Source organism: Acartia tonsa, chromosome 4 (genome assembly GCF_053477335.1).
Source record: "Acartia tonsa isolate MP-2025a chromosome 4, ASM5347733v1, whole genome shotgun sequence".
NCBI lineage: Eukaryota > Metazoa > Arthropoda > Copepoda > Calanoida > Acartiidae > Acartia > Acartia tonsa.
This window is the reverse complement of record NC_137263.1, coordinates 5,678,125-5,696,721: the sequence shown is the minus strand read 5'-3', so window position 1 is coordinate 5,696,721 and position 18,597 is coordinate 5,678,125. Positions and strand designations below refer to the sequence as shown.

The 18,597-nt window shown below is 32.0% G+C and overlaps 1 protein-coding gene across 3 annotated transcripts in view; it reads left to right on the top strand.

Annotated features, from left to right (window-relative positions):
• The first annotated feature begins 261 nt into the window (after positions 1–261).
• LOC145315789 (beta-galactosidase-like) overlaps positions 262–18,597 on the top strand; it is a 38,390-nt gene continuing 20,054 nt past the window's right edge. Inside the window, exons 1-12 of one of the 3 annotated variants that reach the window (XM_080155874.1) lie at positions 262–369; positions 1,210–1,226; positions 1,367–1,423; positions 1,932–2,026; positions 2,586–2,636; positions 2,701–2,794; positions 3,182–3,290; positions 4,029–4,115; positions 4,476–4,581; positions 5,001–5,060; positions 5,892–5,938; positions 9,185–9,275. In XM_080155874.1, coding sequence (XP_080012000.1) covers positions 271–369; positions 1,210–1,226; positions 1,367–1,423; positions 1,932–2,026; positions 2,586–2,636; positions 2,701–2,794; positions 3,182–3,290; positions 4,029–4,115; positions 4,476–4,581; positions 5,001–5,060; positions 5,892–5,938; positions 9,185–9,275 — 913 coding nt within the window. In that variant the 5' untranslated portion in view covers positions 262–270. Of the gene's footprint in view, positions 370–1,209; positions 1,284–1,366; positions 1,424–1,931; positions 2,027–2,585; positions 2,637–2,700; positions 2,795–3,181; positions 3,291–4,028; positions 4,116–4,475; positions 4,582–5,000; positions 5,061–5,516; positions 5,564–5,891; positions 5,939–9,184; positions 9,276–18,597 lie in introns of all 3 variants that reach the window. The other 2 variants (XM_080155873.1, XM_080155875.1) reach the window with 2 other exon arrangements.

Below are 18,597 nucleotides of genomic sequence, written 5' to 3'. Positions count from 1 at the left end.
CGGACGTACGGACGGACGGAAGGGCGTACCGACCCTTGTTATAGAGCAGCTTGCGCTTCTAAAAAAAAACTTGTGTGTAGTAGAGCAATATATACAGTTATGGAATTTCTCCTTAAATATGGATGCTTAAAAGATTGGCATTTTTATGGCCTAGGCATTCCAACCAATTTTAGAATTAATGCTACGCGTCATTTAAGGAGAAATTATGAATACTTTTAACGTCTTTGACACGACAAAGTTATGACCTATGATTTCAGATAATTTAATATAATGTTAAAACTTGGATTGTTGATAATATTAAATAAGTTGATATTCTGTTTGGCTGGATCAAACTTCTACATTGATTATGACAATAATACATATGTCAAGGCAAGTACCCTTTATACCGGGTTTGTGGATTTTCTTGTTTATTTAGTTATTTTATATGGATAGAACTGTTGTCCCTAACACTCAAGCGTCAGGGTCTATTACTAAGAATAGCTGTATCTTTTTGTGTCAAAACAAACAGGGTATAATGAGTCCCAGACAACTAATACTTTGATTGTAATTTCTTTGTCTTGTTGTTCTAAAGTTTCGTGGTACTAATTTGCACCTTTTCTAATTTTTGAAAAATAAGTCAATACTCATTTATTGTATTACATTGCATATTCGTTTGAGTTTATTTAAAGGGTTAAATTGTTTTGATAATAAGTACGTCTCTAGCTTTTGCTTTCTTAGAAACAAGTAAGATAACACAATGTAAATATTACATATTTATAAATTAAAAATAATTTTCTGAAAATAAATTATGAACATTTATAACAGTTTCTTTTTTATAACTTATTTATATAAGGTCGTTTGGATGTAGACTTTTATTATATACTAATATATTCTTTTTTCCTGGCCTCCATCGCACTCCCCTATAGATTATTGCGAACCAACTAGTCTATACTGCAAAGTAACACGATATTTATCTGTCTGTCTTTCCGTACAAAGCTTAAGATCTTGGTAACCGCTGGGAAAAATATTTCCCTCCTTTTATATTACTAAATTAATTGTCTGTTTCAGTTTTTATGTGTGCGACAAGTTGTGCCAAAGAGTAAATTTGATTAGAGGATTTTTTGATAATATCTCTGAAGGGAGGGTAATTCCCATCACCTCGTCGGGAGAAGCCTCTAGAGGCTAGGGCCAAGACACTATCATATATGATATAATATTATCGATATTTAGAATGGTAAACCCTACAGGTATATATCTGGAGCTATGCACTACTTCAGAGTACCACAGGAGTACTGGAAAGACAGGTAAACACTACAGATATATATCTGGAACTATGCACTGCTTCAGAGTACAACAGGAGTACTGGAAAGACAGGTAAACACTACAGGTATATATCTGGAGCTATGCACTACTTCAGAGTGCCACAGGAGTTCTGGAAAGACAGGTTTCTATTTTACATCTTCCTGTTGTGTGTTTGTGTGTATATGTTTGTAATAGACATATTTTTCCTGCGTATAAATACAATTTTAAATAATTAATATTGACTTATGTTGAAATAATCTTATAATAGAAAGTGGTCAGGTTTGTTGTCTGAAGTTAAAGATCTTGAAAAATACGGGCCATAATTTGTTGTACTTTTTAGGTAGGATTTATTCATGTCTTGGGGTTGTTTTAGGCTATTTTGCTGACCTACTTCCCTCCCATAAAGGCTAAGGGCGAAGCAACTAGTACATTATATAAAGTAAAATAATTGATAAATTTACTTGTGTCAAGCAGTAGAATTATTTGAAACCAATTTTTTGCTAAGAAAAATGACCACCTTTATATATTCATATGTTTCAGTAGGTTTGCTATAATGACAAAAATGAAGATTACACTAAGCAATGTATTAATTGAAAAATATAGATACTGTAAATGCATGAAATATAGTTATATTTTTTTTTAATATTTAGAATGTTAAAGATGAAGGTTAGTGGTTTAACAGCCGTACAGACATACATAGAATGGTCATCTCACCAACCCCAACCTGATCAGTTTATTTTCTCAGGTAAAAAATAAGTAATGGATTACAGATTACTGGATTGTTAAGGTATAGGACAATGGACGATAAATTGATGTATTCTAATCAAACGAGGTAGTGTGTTTGTCTGGTTTTTGTCCAAACTGAATTGGGTCTTGTTTACCAAGGACGTCCAAGCTTTTTAATTTGGGGGGGTAGTATAAAATTTAAAATACCAATTTTTTTTTTTTGGGGGGGATCTTTATTTCATATAGGCAAGGAAGTCCACGCTTTTTTTATTATGGGGGTGCCTACGGTACCCCTAAGATCTTTTTTTTTTTTTGGGGGGGGGGGGAAGAGATGATCATACCTTTACCCCGCCCCCTCTCTTGGACGATCCTGTTCTTTACAAGGAAGCCTGAGACTAGAGGTAAAGCCACAAACACACATGAAAAAGCCACTCAAAAACTTCTAAAACCATACATATTTTATATTTAATAGAACCTGCAGTTATATTTAATTTTAAGTAAATATTATGTTACAGATATTCAAATAAAAATAATTTGAATAAAATTGCAGATAATCAATATAAAATATTGAATTTTAGATAATTTGGATATTGAGAAATATTTCCAGACTGCAGCGGATCTTGGACTAGGTAATTTTTTCTTGATTATTGGAGCTATTAAAATTATATTTCTACAATTAATTATAATATTAAGATGTAATATTGCGTCCTGGTCCTTATATTGACGCAGAACGAGATTTTGGAGGTCTGCCATTCTGGTTACTCAAGGATCCTTCCATCAATCTCAGGTAAAGTATATCATAATGACTATTTATAACTCTTGTTTCTTTTTTAAAACTTCTAGGTTTAACTTTCAACACGCCCCCCTCTCCGCTCACTCCTTAAATAAAAACACAAAAACTAACAATTAACAGCAATTGGGCCCCTAGTGGCCTCTAGAAGGTTAATGAGTGGGTAGAGGGGTATGGGAATAGGCCACCATAATTTCTTACAGAAATTATTTTTTAGGGGAAAAAAACTTTTGTGACGGAGAGCTAACATCCCCAAAATAAGTTACAAATCTTCTCAGTTCCTCTAGAAAACTGTTGGGGAAAATATAATCGTTTTAGCAGGTAGCAAGATGTACTGACAGACATCCTGTCCTATAAAATGATACCTAATTATACTCTTTTTAGAACTTCAGATCCAAAGTTTTTTGAACCAGTGAAGAAATGGTACCAGAAACTTTTTCAAATAATACAGAAATATCTTCACAAGAATGGTGGTCCAATTATTTTGATTCAGGTAGCTTGTAATAAAGTTTTCATTAAAAAAGAAAAGTTAATTATTGTAAAATTCTTTTATATTACGTATGATTTAAGTTAAAGGTTTTTTTTTCTAGGTCTTGAAAACTTACTATGTTTTTCGGATGGTTTCATGCTATTTGTACAACTAGCGGCTACGCCCCTAGAAGCCTCTAGGGGCACTGATAGGAGGAGGAAAAGTCGACCTCATCCCATTTTAAATTTTTGTTTCAAAAGAGTTTTTTAAAAATATTTTTTGGGGGGAGGGGGGTGAAGACACCCTCTCTAAAATAGTTTAAAACCTTCCCAGGACCTATAAGAAGCTTCACTGTAATGGAGAACAATATCGGTTCAGCGGTTAGCAAGATCCTTCGGGACAGACAAAAAATGCTTACTACTTTATATAATAGGATTAACAATTAGAATTTAAAAGCGCCGAATGATAAAAATGTGTTTAGAAAATATACGTGAGTGCAGTAGTAAGGTTTTTTTGTCTGTAGCGAAGGATCTCGCTAGCCGCTTAACCGATATGGTTCTCCTTTACAGTGAAGCTTTTTATAGGTCTAAATTTTTTTTTATATTTTGGTAAAGGTTATCTCCACCCTCCCAACCTTAAAGGCCGCTAGAGTCAAGTAAGTCATAAAATCAAAACAAACAGCTTAACATCACAAGAGCATTGCCGCGTAACCTACAGTTTCTATTGAATGTATACTTCGTAATCAGGATAATATGATTTTAGGTAGAGAATGAGTATGGATCGTATGGAACTCAAACATCAAACTGTGACAAGAAATATCTAGCAGATCTTAGAGATCTTATATTACAGGTTAATTTTGTTGAATCTTTTTTCCATCCAGCCCCCCCTCTCAACCATTAATATAGTTGCTGGGATGTTATTTTTGCTATAAGAGCCACTAGATGATAGGTCCGGCGCCGTTAGTGTTGGACATCTCTTTGAGTAGAATCTATCTATCTAGAATTGTGTAACTATTACCTCGCCTATTTTTTTGTTTAAAAAGAAAGAAAATGCAAAGCAATTTTTCAACCTCTAGCTTTTGTAGGGGTTGAGATAGTGAGAAAGGGAGAGTTTCCTCCCCGTAATCATTCTTGTTGGAAGCCTGATTTTAAGAATTTATGTACAGGAATAAAAAAATAGGATATGAAATCTGAAATCTATTTTTTTTAGCTTGTTGGAGACGATGTTGTTCTGTTTACAACTGATGGAAACTGGGATCAGGTTGTTCAGTGTGGACAAATACAGGATGTATATGCAACCGTTGACTTTGGTTCAGGTACAGATTTATATTTTTCACTAAATATACCGTCTATTTTTTATGAGTAGTATTGTCCGTCTGTCAACCCATCTGGAAGGCAGGCTATGCAGAAAACTGATTTTCTCGGCGGCTATTAAAGAGTGACTGCTGATTATTTTTGTGAAGATATTTCTTACCAAAAAGCATCCTTTACTTTGTCCGCCAGTCTTTTGGCACTGCTACAAATGTCCTTTTATAATGATTTTCAAAGGTTTCGTGATTTTATATTATTTATCTTATCCTTCTCTTTTTTCTTTTCCTCTCCCTCTTTTGTTATGACCACTTTACATTTGCTGGATAACTCACTTTGTCCGTTTGGTCGTGCATGATATCTTTTTACTTCACTCTGAAATCCCAGTTGAATTTTAACATTTGAGAATAACTGAATAATATTTTAGGAACGAATGTAAATCAATCGTTTGAAGTGCAGAGGAGGTTTGAACCGAAAGGTCCGCTTGGTAAGTTCCTTTCCAGTATTAACAACTTTCTACAGTTGTATCAGAGATACACAAAGCCCAAATTGTGTTAAAGATGTGTCAAAAATGATCCATGTGACGTAATAAAATGAGGGAGGTGTAAGGAGAAGTGGGAAAGAAAACCCTTAAAAAAGAGATGGACTATCCCTCATTTTTATTACATCACATGGATCATTTTTGACACATATTTAACACAATTTGGGCTTTGTCTCAGAGATGTTTCTCACCTAAGAAGTTGAGATTTGTTTATAGCATTTTAGAATTAAATTTTTGGGTGCTTTCCCCCTTTGCCTAACCCTACGAAGCCTATACCTGCGGAGACCTAACCCTGTGAGGCTACTCAGAATGTTCCACTTATTTTTTGAGGGGGGATTTATGTTCTTTGAGAGATTGCTTAATTTACCTTTACCAATTAAAACAAATGCTACTCAATTATAGCAAACTCTGAGTATTATTCTGGATGGATGGATCACTGGCAGGAAAAAGTGAGTACTGCACGCCATTTATGACTGTCCTTAATAATATTTATTGCATGCAAATCTAAGTTCACTGGATACCCAAGCTATACAATTTTTTTTAAATTGCCCTTTTATTATTTTATTTGGAAAGTCTTCAAGGTCTGGTTGTTAAAAAGCTTATTACCATTTTATGTACAATTCCAAGTTTACAAGCTAATTATTTAATTTAAGGACAGGAATAATATAAAGTTGCAAACTAATAACAAAAAATGACACAACTTTTATGAAAACTTAATTACAAATATCTTAGATATTCAATGAACATAGAAAAAAAAGTATTTTTATTTGGTTTTAGTGAATTCTGAATATTACTCCGGGTGGATTGATCATTGGCAAGAAGCTGTGAGTATTTCAGAATTTGATCAATTATTGTGTTAGAAAGGTTTTTAGCAGGGATCTTAAGGGATAAGACAATGGACAATAAAAATTGATGTTTATCCCCAATTATGATAAATAAAATTATCTCTTCTTTAGATAAAGCTTTTGGATTGAAAAGTTATGGACCAACCAATCAAGATTTTTTGAGTGCCAAGAGTTTTTGAGCAACTAATACGATCACGTGTTTATAAAACTTTGGGTACCGGGATAATTTACAGTCCAATGTCCCCTCCCACAAGTGGTTTTAGAGACTTGTTGCAGATTGGTACTGCCTTTCACAATCTAAATGATCATAAACTAGTATTAAACTGTGGCCAAAACAATGTTCATGAACGTTTAACTTGAAATAGGTTAAACAATTTTGTCATTTAGACCCCCCAACTATTTCATTGTTTGTAAACTGTTGTGGTCTTGTTCATTACTTGTTTTCAATATAAAGTTTGGAGTAGGTTTCAATTATGTACATGTACACATGCTTAGTATATAGGGAGATAGTTGTTTCAATCTAAGTACATATATTATTACAGTTGGGAAGCAGAGAATTTTGTCCTCTCTTTAAAATATAGTCTTTTACGTATAAAATAGCCATCATTTTTTTCTTTTAGAGCATATTTCATTTAAGTTAGTTGAGGAATATAGACAAGGTGTCCCTAGTGGAAATATATACATACTTTTTCTTATTATTCCTTCCACCTTTTTTAGTCGCAGTAATTTAAATATGGATAATTTTAAAAATAGTCATTTAAAACTAAATTTAGATAAAAAAAAGTTGGTAATACATATATGTCCAACTATTTGTGCATTATAAACATACTTTATAGAGAAATAACAGTTATTTATTGTATCATTGTATCGTAATATAGACAAATTTCCTCTAGTTTGACGAAAAAGGTTCCGGAGTCCCGGGCTAACAAAAATGATATTAATACTATAACTCTTATTTTATTCGTTTAAAATTGCCTATTATACTGATTTTTCAGTACAGATCAGAGCCGGTTAAAATCCAGCAGATATTATTCAAAGCTATACTGGAAAATGATTTCTGTTCCGTACTTTATATAGCACAGTATAGCAATAGCAGGAAATTGTAATCTTCATGAGAAGAAACTTCAAGAGAATAAAAATATATTCTACTGTGGAACTTTATTAAGTAGGAATATTTAGGGTATGCATTTACCTTAAACAACATACAGTGATACAAGTAAAAATTAAGATATATTTTTTGATACAAATAATTTGAAACCCTAATTATTTATATAGTCAATGTATTTACTAGAATTTTTTTTATTTTCACTGAAAAAATCACATCAAAGGCATTAAACTACACATTCTTATGAAAGCTTTAAAAAATACTTTTTGTCTATATGGTTATAAGTTTTTTTTTCCAGTATGGCTTCGATTAATATCCAGAAGATAAGAACCGGTTTTCAGCTATACTAAAAAATCATGTATCGTTAAAATGATACTCAGTTTTCTACTATTACAAAAATTTACAATTGTAATTTTAAAACCAGTTATGTTAGCCCGTGCTTTCCGCATTTCAGGCGTAGCAAAACTGGTTTTAATCTTATAATTGTACATTTTTATACTCGTGGAAAGCTGTTTATAATACAATGCGAAAAATAACTATAAATAACTATTCTGAGGATAAAAAAAAACGTATTGTATGAATGACCCAGTAGAAATTGACAATTGTGTTTGTATTACAAGGAAGAATGGTTGAAGGGAAAACTTATGTGTATAGGAGAGAACTTTGATTAATTAAAGCATACATTTGTAGTACATATAGTAGTCATACATACATACGATGTAGGTACCAAAGGATTGGTCCATGTTTTAGTTTTAAAAAGGCATCCTTTACTATTTGAATGTTATTATAAAAATGATGGTATCTAAAATAAGTATTTTACCTGCCCATAATCACTTTTTCATGAGAAATAAATTAATAAAGTTAACATCATATTTATATTCAAAACTTTATGAAGAGCTTTTATCTGAGTAATAAAAATATCAAAGATCTATTATCTATAATACAAAGTAGAACGATGTCTGTCTGTCCGTCTGTCCGTCTGTCCGTCTGACCGTCTGTCCGTCCGTCTGTCTGTCTGTCCCTTAAGATCTCGGTAACCACTGAACCGATCGGATTCTACTCTTCAGGGTATCTACCTATTGGTCCTGTGGTGGTTTTAAGCTATTTTCTCGGGGGGTGGGACACCCCCAACCCCCCCAAAAACCAAAAAATCCCCCCCCATTTTTTTTTTTTTTTTTTTTTTTTTTTTTGAAGGAGTTTCCATGGTCCTTTATGGTCTCTCGCAATAATTTTTTTTTATCACCTCTTGGGCAAAGCCCCTAGAGGCTAGGGGCGAAGCCGCTAGTTTCTTTATAATTTACTAGTTAAAAAAGGCCTCTTGGAGTTATTGAGGTAATTAGGGGGAAGGAAGAGAAGGGGGACCCCATTTACAATTTTAGTTTCACAAAGAAAAAGTAAAGAAAATACATTTTAGTGGGTGAAACTTTTTATATAGGGATGATTTTTCTTGTAGGGTGGTGGTAACAATCCCAAAAATAGTTATAAACCTTCTCAGGACCTATGAGAAGCTACATTGTAAAGGAGAACAATGTCGTCTTAGCGGTTAGCAAGATCTTTTGGAACACACAGACAGACACACACAGACATCATGTTACTTTTAAATAAGGATGATCTTGTGTTTATATCTCCAACATGAACCAATCCATAAGTACCCCTATCCTACTGCATACATATCACACACTTTAAATATTAAACTGCTTCTTATTGTGAACTAAGATGTAATTATTCTGCACTCCAAGTGCATCTGCACTGCATACTCTGCCTCAAATATTTATTAAGTTGCGTCTCATCACTTAGCGACAAAAAGTTTTCTACAAATTTTACCATTATTAAAGTTAAAATAATATTTTTTTTTTGCAAAAGTCAAAAAAATATTTCATCTATAAATGTTGTGTTCATAAAAAATCTACCAATAATTTTATTAACAATTGTAATGTACATTTGGAATTGAATATTTGTAGGTATTGCTAAAAGAACCTCAAAATAGGGCATTTTTGTTAGATAATCTATCTTTTTATTATATGTCAATGTAGATTCCTTACGTAAAGACGTTTGGAAATTTCGTTGTAAGGTAGTCGCGCTACTAAAACCAAAATTATATGACGTTGTTATATTATTAGCATTCTGTAGTTCCAGCTGACGCGGTGGACAAAACCCTGGATGAAATCTTATCAGTTGGGGCTAATGTCAACATATACATGTTTCACGGAGGTAGTTCTTTTTAAAAATTAAAATTAAACAGAGATTTCACCGTTACCAGCTACCTATTATTACCCCTCGTTAGAGTGAGATCCTCTTTGACTTTAAGTGATAGTATAAGGGACTCAGTGTCATTTTAACTGAGCGTGTTTCTCTATCGCCCAAAGATATTAAATTTTATTTTCAACAGACAACCAATCATTTAATTTGACGATTTTTGGCAGTTAGTCCTAACTGTTCATAGTAATGAGTTGTCCTTGTTTACTTGCCGAGGCATTCCTCTAATATTTGCAGCAGAAGGTATCATTTTAATATCTCTAGTGTGACATGGCGTGTTATAAACTCGAACCCGACACCTCCTCGACGGCAAGTGTATATTCTATGAATTCCTAAGCCGGCTTAAAATTCAAGTTTTAAGCCAATTTTTTGGAATTCATAGTGTAAACTGGGGATTTCATAGTGTAAATGAAATATGATACCAGGGTTGTAAAGATAAGAATCTTGGATTCATAGTGTATTGGCTTAAAAGTGGCTGAATATTTTACACTATGAATTTGATTTTAAGCTTTTATATTTTCAGAATAAAAAAATCACGAAACTCCACCTTTTTGTTATCCAATTGAGCCTTTTTAAGATCCCAAAGATATTAATAAAACTTTCGGAAAAGTACAATCAAATTAACCAAACAGTATCGAGATTTTGAGCTTTAGACAAATAAACCTTACTATTTTATATTACAGGATTGCTGAACTATTTTTTAAAGCGAAGCTTTTCTATAATTAGGGTCGGTCCGTCCGTACGTCCGTCCGTCCGAGATAGATAGCTTTTATTCGTTAATTTAGGCATGTTAGAATTGTCCTATAGATTTCAAACTCTGCATGATGATTCCTGTAGTAGTTAGATACAATTAAGAACGCATAGCAACTCTATAATCATTACCAGAATGTCCGTACGTTCATGTTAAACAATTTTTTATGTGATCTAATTATCCGTTTGATCTGTTGGTAATTGATTCCTGGGACAACAAAGAACAATATTACAAGCGAAGCAACTCAATAACCAAGTCCTAAAAATGTAAGTATGTCCATAAACATTATTCTGTACCAAGCAGTTTTTCAACAAATTTACTTACAATTTTGCTTCGACTCTTATACATTTATATTCTAATTATTCAGTTCTGACACTACACAAGTGTTAATATCCGTTTGTCCTACCGTTTCGGTGCTTCTCTTTATGGATGTTGTCATCCTTGTTTATTATAAAAAGAGTATTTACTGATTTTTAAAAAGCGAACCTTTTCTATAATTAGGGTTGGTCCGTCTGTACGTACGTTCATACGTCACAGACAGATAGCTCTTTTCGTTAATTGAAATAGGTTAGAATTTTCCTATCAATTTCAAACTTTGCATAGTGATTCCTGTAGTAGTATAGGTACGATTTAGAAAGCGTAGCAACTCTATAAGCGTTACCAGAATGTCCGTAAGTCCATTTTAAACATGTTGATTTTTTACTTTTTAACAATAAATTATTATGTGAAAATATTATCCGAATGATTCCTAGGACAATAAAGTATAATGTTATAAGCGAAGCATCTCTATAATCAAGTTTTCAAATTGTAAGTATGTCCTAAAACAAAATCCTGTATTTACTTAGTTTTTTAACAAATTTACTTACAATTTTGTTTCTATTTATATACGTTTATATTCTGATTATTCAGTTCTGATACTCTTGAAGTAATACTGTTTGTTCGTTTCACCGTTTCAGAGCTTCGCTTTTATGGATGTTGTCATCCTTGTTTATGGTAAATTCCTTAAAGGTAAAGGTCAAAAAAATTATTTTAAGATGCATTAAACAAGGCCTAAAAATCCATAAAAGCACGAAACCTTATTTATTAATGGTTTAAGATATAAAACTAGAACTAAACGCATTACCATTTAATTTTTGGCATTTATTAAAGTGGCACTCAAATTTAAGAACCAACCAATCAAAATTCTAAAGTATCCAAAGTTGTTAAGCAAACGAATAAGAAAACCTTACCATAAAACTTTGGAGACAAAGGTAATAAAACGCCTGATTTCCTCTCCCTCCCTGAGTTTTTTTTTTGCCTCTATTGTATATTTTATTTAATCCTTCTAATTTTAATGTTACAAAAATTAATTAAAACTAATTGTATCAGCTTCGCCCTTAACCCCAAGTGTACTCTTTATCGAATTGAATCCCTCCATATTTAAAAGATATATCATTCTACATAAGATTTTTCTTTAAATAATGTTCAGTAATTTTACTTATCTTTAGAGTACCTGTCCCTGAAACCCTGCGCATGTCCCAGAAAAAAGTTCTTGTATGAGTCCTTTTTTCTCCCCCCAAAAACATCAAATTCAGAAATCAAGGATATATATTCTAAAAAACAGTAAAAAATAAATATTTCTATAATCTATAAGCTATAAATGCAACTCTATAATAGCGAAAAGGTCTCTTTTTATCAAAATTGATATTATACATTCATATACAATATTGATTTAATGTATAAAACGATTCCTATGACAATGAACAAAATGGTGCTGTTAATAAATAAACAGCAAATGCTAATTTTTTTCTGTTTACTGCTTCTTATCTTTCAGAATAAATGTCGGTTTCCAAGTTGAAATCTTTAGTTACAATCTTTCAAATATCTGGGATAATATTTAATTTTAACGGAAATACACAAAATGAGAAGGATTTTTGGTAGCTTCGCTTTAGTTTGCTTACTCGATTATATACTATTATATACTTGATTAATATTATTATTCAAACTTGTCTCTAATGATATGTATGTGTGTTTATTTGCACCCAAAGATCACGACTGATATGGATCTCCTTTTTATTGAAGCTTCTGAAAAGTGACGAGACATATTCTTCAGTGACAGAATGCGCCCTGCTTTACGAAGCAATATATACAATATTACACCTGCACCAGTCCACTGCCTAATGCCTTACTTTAATTATTAAAGTTTAATAATTAAAAAATTGTTTTAAAACTAATGATAATAAGATTTGCCACTATTATGAAGAAATTTCAATTCATCTTTTATTTGTATATTTACTAAAATAGCTCCGCTTGTATTTAAGAAATTGTTCTTGTTATTAAATATAGGATACATCTTTTTAAATTTTTCTTGAGCCAATATGTAGGAGCAAAGCTTACTATTGATTTTTTTTCATTGATATCACAAAATAAAAATCTAGTAGGACTGGTTAGTGGGCTTTATGTTTGATGTTAAATAAAATATCCTAAATGCTATGATAATATATTTTTATTTTTAATATTAGATATAAATTATTTATGTTTTCTGTTCCTTATGTTTCTAAAGAGATAACATTTCAAAATGATTGTTCTTGTTATTTATTTGTTTATGTTATTTGTTAAACTTGAATATCTTGTCACCAAATTTTTCCCCCTGTTTCTTTCTTTTAAACAAGGATGACAAAACCTTAAAAGTAAAGCCAATAAATGACAAACGAGCTTAATGAAACCAACTAATTTAGTAATAAAGATGTATAAATTAAACCAAAGTTAAACGAAAAAATACCCCGCCCCCTCCAAAATTAAATTATAAATGATTTATTAATGATTAATATTAGTATTGGGATGTAGTAGTTTTATGCGTTTGTTTATTACTTTTAATTAGCCTAAGCTCAGTCATTTTGGTACTTAGTTGCCCCAGAGTTGTCCCACAAAGATCCTCCTTATTTTTAATTCATTTTACAAATAAGAGAGTGGAGGTTATCAGCTTTTACATGCATTTTGTATTAAAGCACCTAAAATTAATCTGCAGTACCCAAGGTTTTCAGTTCTAAATTAGGTCCTAGGACAAACGTAGGAGTCCCAAACGTCGGAGTGGACACTTAACCTACCTAACCTATTTCAGACCATCTTATAGGTTTTTTATATTCCTAACCCATGCGGGAGGCTTATTTGTACATTCATATCTTAACCTAAAAACTACAAGAAATGAACTTGCTATTTTTTCTTGCATCAAAATATTTACTAAATATCTTTACGGGGGTCTTACAGCTGTCATTACTCACAAATAATAAATAATTTATAAATTGAAATATAATAAGGATGACAACATTCATGAGTAGCGAAGCACAAAATCGTTTTGGATCAAGGAAACTAGCGGGATTCGTCGTAGTTTCACAGTATATATTCTTCTTTTTCTAGCCTCTGCGGGGGATTTAATCTTGCGGTGCAATCATTAAAATTTACCTTACCCAATCTAACCTAAGATAACCTTTTAAAAGCTACTGTGAAAATACGACTTAGTCAGAGTTTCCAGGCTTTCTGAGCTCTTTAGCATTTTTGTAGCATCTATCTATTTCTTTAAGCGAAGCTACTCTATATTTATTGATTTAGTTTGTTTGTTGTACATACATCTGTTTGTCTATTGGACAGTCATTAATCTTTTTAATGTAGGGGAAGGCTTGTAACCTTTATAGTATCTTTCTATTTCTTTTAGCGACGCTACTCTATATTTTGTTGGTTTGTAGTACGTCTGTCTGTCGATTGGACAGTCAGTTATTATTTTTAGTATGGAATGATATTTGTCTATTTTTCTGTATGTATTTCTGTTGTATATGCTTTTAATATAAAATTTTCTCTTTTAATCTGTCTAATGTTTAACTTTATTAAATTTTGATTGTCAAACCTCCCCTCCCTCATGTGCTCTTGAGGCCTTTAATTCTTAATTCTTTAATTCTTGCAAAACATAGCAAATTCTTGCAAAACATAGCTTTTTGGTCCTTCACATAGCAAATTCTTGCAAAACATAGCAAATTCTTGCAAAACATAGCAAATTCTTGCAAAACATAGCATATCTGTCCTTCACATAGCAAATTCTTGCAAATCACAGCAAATTCTTGCAAATCACAGCAAATTCTTGCAAATCATAGCAAATTCTTGCTAAACATAGCCAATTCTTGCAAAACATAGCAAATTCTTGCAAAACATAGCATTTCTGTCCTTAACATAGCTAATTCTTGCAAAACATAGAAAATTCTTGCAAAACATAGCATTTCTGTCCTTCACATAGCAAATTCTTGCAAAACATAGCAAATTCGTGCAAAACATAGCAAATTCGTGCAAAACATAGCAAATTCGTGCAAAACATAGCAAATTCTTGCAAAACATAGCAAATTCTTGCAAAATATATATATAGGGGTCCCAAACTCAAAAACAGAGTTTCAGCGCTCTCAGACCACCCATTCTCAAGTTACGGGCACCTGGTGTCCTTGGTACCCAAGGTTAGATTTGGGAAATGGTTCAAATCCTTAAAAAGTTTTTGAAGAAAATACCCAGGTCGACATGCAAAAAAAAGAATAAGTCCAAAAAATTTTTGGAATAATTTTGATCAAAAATTTGAAAATTATTAAGTGTCAAAATATTTTTGTACTTAGCCAAATTTTTTAAGGATTTGAACCATTTCCCAAATCTAATCGCGGGTACCAAGGACACCAGGTGCCCATATCTCAAGAACAGGTGGTTGGAGAGCGCTGAAACTCTGTTTTTGAGTTTAGGACCCCCATATATATGTTTGCAAGAATTCTTGCAAAACATAGCAAATTCTTGCAAAATATATATATAGGGGTCCCAAACTCAAAAACAGAGTTTCAGCGCTCTCAGACCACCCATTCTCAAGTTACGGGCACCTGGTGTCCTTGGTACCCAAGGTTAGATTTGGGAAATGGTTCAAATCCTTAAAAAGTTTTTGAAGAAAATACCCAGGTCGACATGCAAAAAAAAGAATAAGTCCAAAAAATTTTTGGAATAATTTTGATCAAAAATTTGAAAATTATTAAGTGTCAAAATATTTTTGTACTTAGCCAAATTTTTTAAGGATTTGAACCATTTCCCAAATCTAATCGCGGGTACCAAGGACACCAGGTGCCCATATCTCAAGAACAGGTGGTTGGAGAGCGCTGAAACTCTGTTTTTGAGTTTAGGACCCCCATATATATGTTTGCAAGAATTTGCTATGTTTTGCAAGAATTTGCTATGTTTTGCAAGAATTTGCTATGTTTTGCAAGAACTTGCTATGTTTTGCAAGAATTTGCTGTGTTTTGCAAGAATTTGCTATGTTTTGCAAGAATTTGCTATGTGAAGGACAGAAATGCTATTTTTTGCAAGAATTTGCTATGTTTTGCAAGAATTTGCTATGTGAAGGACAGAAATGCTATGTTTTGCAAGAATTTGCTATGTTTTGCAAGAACTTGCTATGTTTTGCAAGAACTTGCTATGTTTTGCAAGAATTTGCTGTGATTTGCAAGAATTTGCTATGTGAAGGACAGATATGCTATGTTTTGCAAGAATTTGCTATGTTTTGCAAAAATTTGCTATGTTTTGCAAGAATTTGCTATGTGAAGGACCAAAAAGCTATGTTTTGCAAGAATTTGCTATGTTTTGCAAGAATTTGCTATGTTTTGCAAGAATTTGCTATGTTTTGCAAGAATTTGCTATGTGAAGGACCAAAAAGCTAGGTTTTGTGTGGTGAAGGGAGGCTACTTATGTCCTCCATCTTGCAAAATCTTTGTTAAGGGAGACAAGTTATGCCCTTCATCTAACAAATTCTCACACAAGGGAAGCTACTTATGTCCTTCCTAGGAAGGTGACTTCTGTCCTAATTAAGGAATGACTTTGTTTTCTTTCCATGATCCCTTTCTTTTTATGGATGTTGTCAACCTTGTTTTCTTTAACAGTAAAAGATAAATTTACACTTAATGCTCACTGATATAGATTCTTCGCTGTCTATCTACAATGGAAGCTAAGAAAATTGCATGTCCCCCATAGCATTACAGACTGGCGGACTGATGAAAAGACAAAGTAAATTAAAGAGAAGCTTTGCTACTAATAAATAAATTGAATTAATTTAACTTAAATATTTAACTTCTAAGATTGTTCTATATTTCTTAACTCCTTAAATATGAAAAAAGTTTTCATGTATGATTTAACATGTATAGAATGAATATCAAAATATTATAGGTATTGTAACAGAGGGTGGTGGTACCCTCCCCCAAAATAGTTATGAACCTTACAAGGATCTATAAAAAGCTACATTGTAAAAGAAAACCATCTCGGTTCGGTGGTTAGCGAGATCCTTCGATACACACAGACAGACAAACACACACACACACTGTTACTTTAATAGAAGGATTATTTTGGATAATGATTTTTTGAAAATCACATAAAAGCACATAAATTTACCAAACCAAGGATGACAACATCAGACAACATAAATTTGTTGCAAAATAAATTAAATATGGGACATACTTTTATTTTTAGGATGGTTTTGTATCTAAAAGGGCTTAAAAAATAGCTTAAAACCAAGACTTAAATCTAAAATTGAAATAGCCTAGAACCATCACAGGACCTATGGCATTGCATATACTCAATTATTTTTTGTATTTTCAAATAAATTAAGCTTTCTTAGAGGCAAAGTAGTCTGAAAATTATACTGTTGCTCCAAGTTTTGCAAACACATTCTCTCGGATGTTCGCACAAAATTTTGGGTATTTATACAGGGTGTTTTTTTTTAATAAGTTAAAAGTATTGCTTAATTTAACCCACTTGCTATTGACAGAAATTAATAATCTATATCTTAATTTCTTCAGTGGTGTGGGGCATTTTGTATGAGAAAAAAATATTTGGTGATTTTCAACAAATTCTGCCTTAAAAACCTGTTTTTCCAAAATACCTATTTTTGGAAAATTTTTGGATCATGACTAATTTAAAGGGTTTGCCAAAATGCGTACATTTTTAAAAATCAAATTGTGCGGCTTGTGTTAATAGTAGAAAAATGTTACGCATACCGTTAGAATTGTCATAAATTCTAGTTTTTGGAAATATATGTAACACATACAGGCTATTTGTAGTATAGAAGCTACATTGGAAAATGTGAGACATGTTGAAAATTTTAAGCAAGTTGGAACATTTTACCACGTAGCTCCTAAACTATACGTAGCACAGGAATAGTTCTTAAACACCTAAAAACTAGAGTTTATGAGGATTCTAACGATATGCATAACATTTTTCTACTATTAACACATGCTGCGCTATTTGATTTTTAAAAATGTACGCATTTTTGAAAACCCTTTAAATTAGTCATGATCCAAAAATCTTCCAAAATAAATCAGATTAAGTTTAAGTGTCTAATGATATCAGCTCGACGAGCTGGCGTTTTTGCTCCTTCTTAAGCAAGTGATTGGGGGCCTCTGGCGGCCTCGAGCCTCAAAAAACCAATCCATAATGACAATTTTGATGTTTAAAAAATCGTAGCTCAGCTCCTAATTGACCAAAATTTTTGGTTTTTATACTTTTAGAATTGTCTGACCTGCAGTTATAACATACTGAAAGGTCAAAGCTCTAGCTAAAGATTAAAGGTTCGAAACCCTGCATTGAAAGTGGAAAATGGCTGTATTTTGGAAATAAGCTCATAAAAAATTCAATTTCTTGTTTGTCATTTATTGAAACCATTTAATGTGCATATACATTTCTCATAACTACAGGGTGTTTCAATAGAAACGTTTTTTTTTAAATCTTAATTATGCATAGAAAGTAAAAACATTATATAAAATGCTTTATATATTTGGAAAACCTATTCTGGGACATTTATGTTTCAAAAATTTAAAAATTATTTTTTTTTTAACAAACTATGCCTTAAAAACCGGTTTTTCCAAAGACCTTATTTTTGAAGATTTACAGATTTAAAGATTGTGGAAAAAATGTTCACATTTTTAAAATTCAAATTGCGCGGCTTGTATTAATAGTAGAAAAACGTTATGCATATCGTTGGAATTGTCATAAACTCTATTTTTTGGAAATATAAGTGCCATTTTTGTGCTATTTGTAGCTTAGGAGCTACGTGATAAAATGTTCCAACTTACTTAAAACTTTTCAACCTTTCTCACAATTTTCAACGTAGCTCCTAAACTACAAATAGCACAAAAATGGCACTTATATTTCCAAAACATAGAGTTTATGACAATTCTAACAATATGCATGGCGTTTTTCTACTATTAATACAAGCCGCGCAATTTGAATTTTAAAAATGTGAACATTTTTTCCACAACCTGAAATCCCTAAATCTTCAAAAATAAGGCCCTTGGAAAAACCGGTTTTTAAGGCATGATTTATTGAAAAAATTATTTTCAAATATTTGAAACATAAATGTCCCAAAATAGGTTTTCCAAATATATAAAGCATTTTATATAATTGTTATATTTTCTATTCATAATTAAGATTTGAAAAAAAACGTTTCTATTGAAACACCCTGTATCAACAACCTCTAGTTGATTTTTG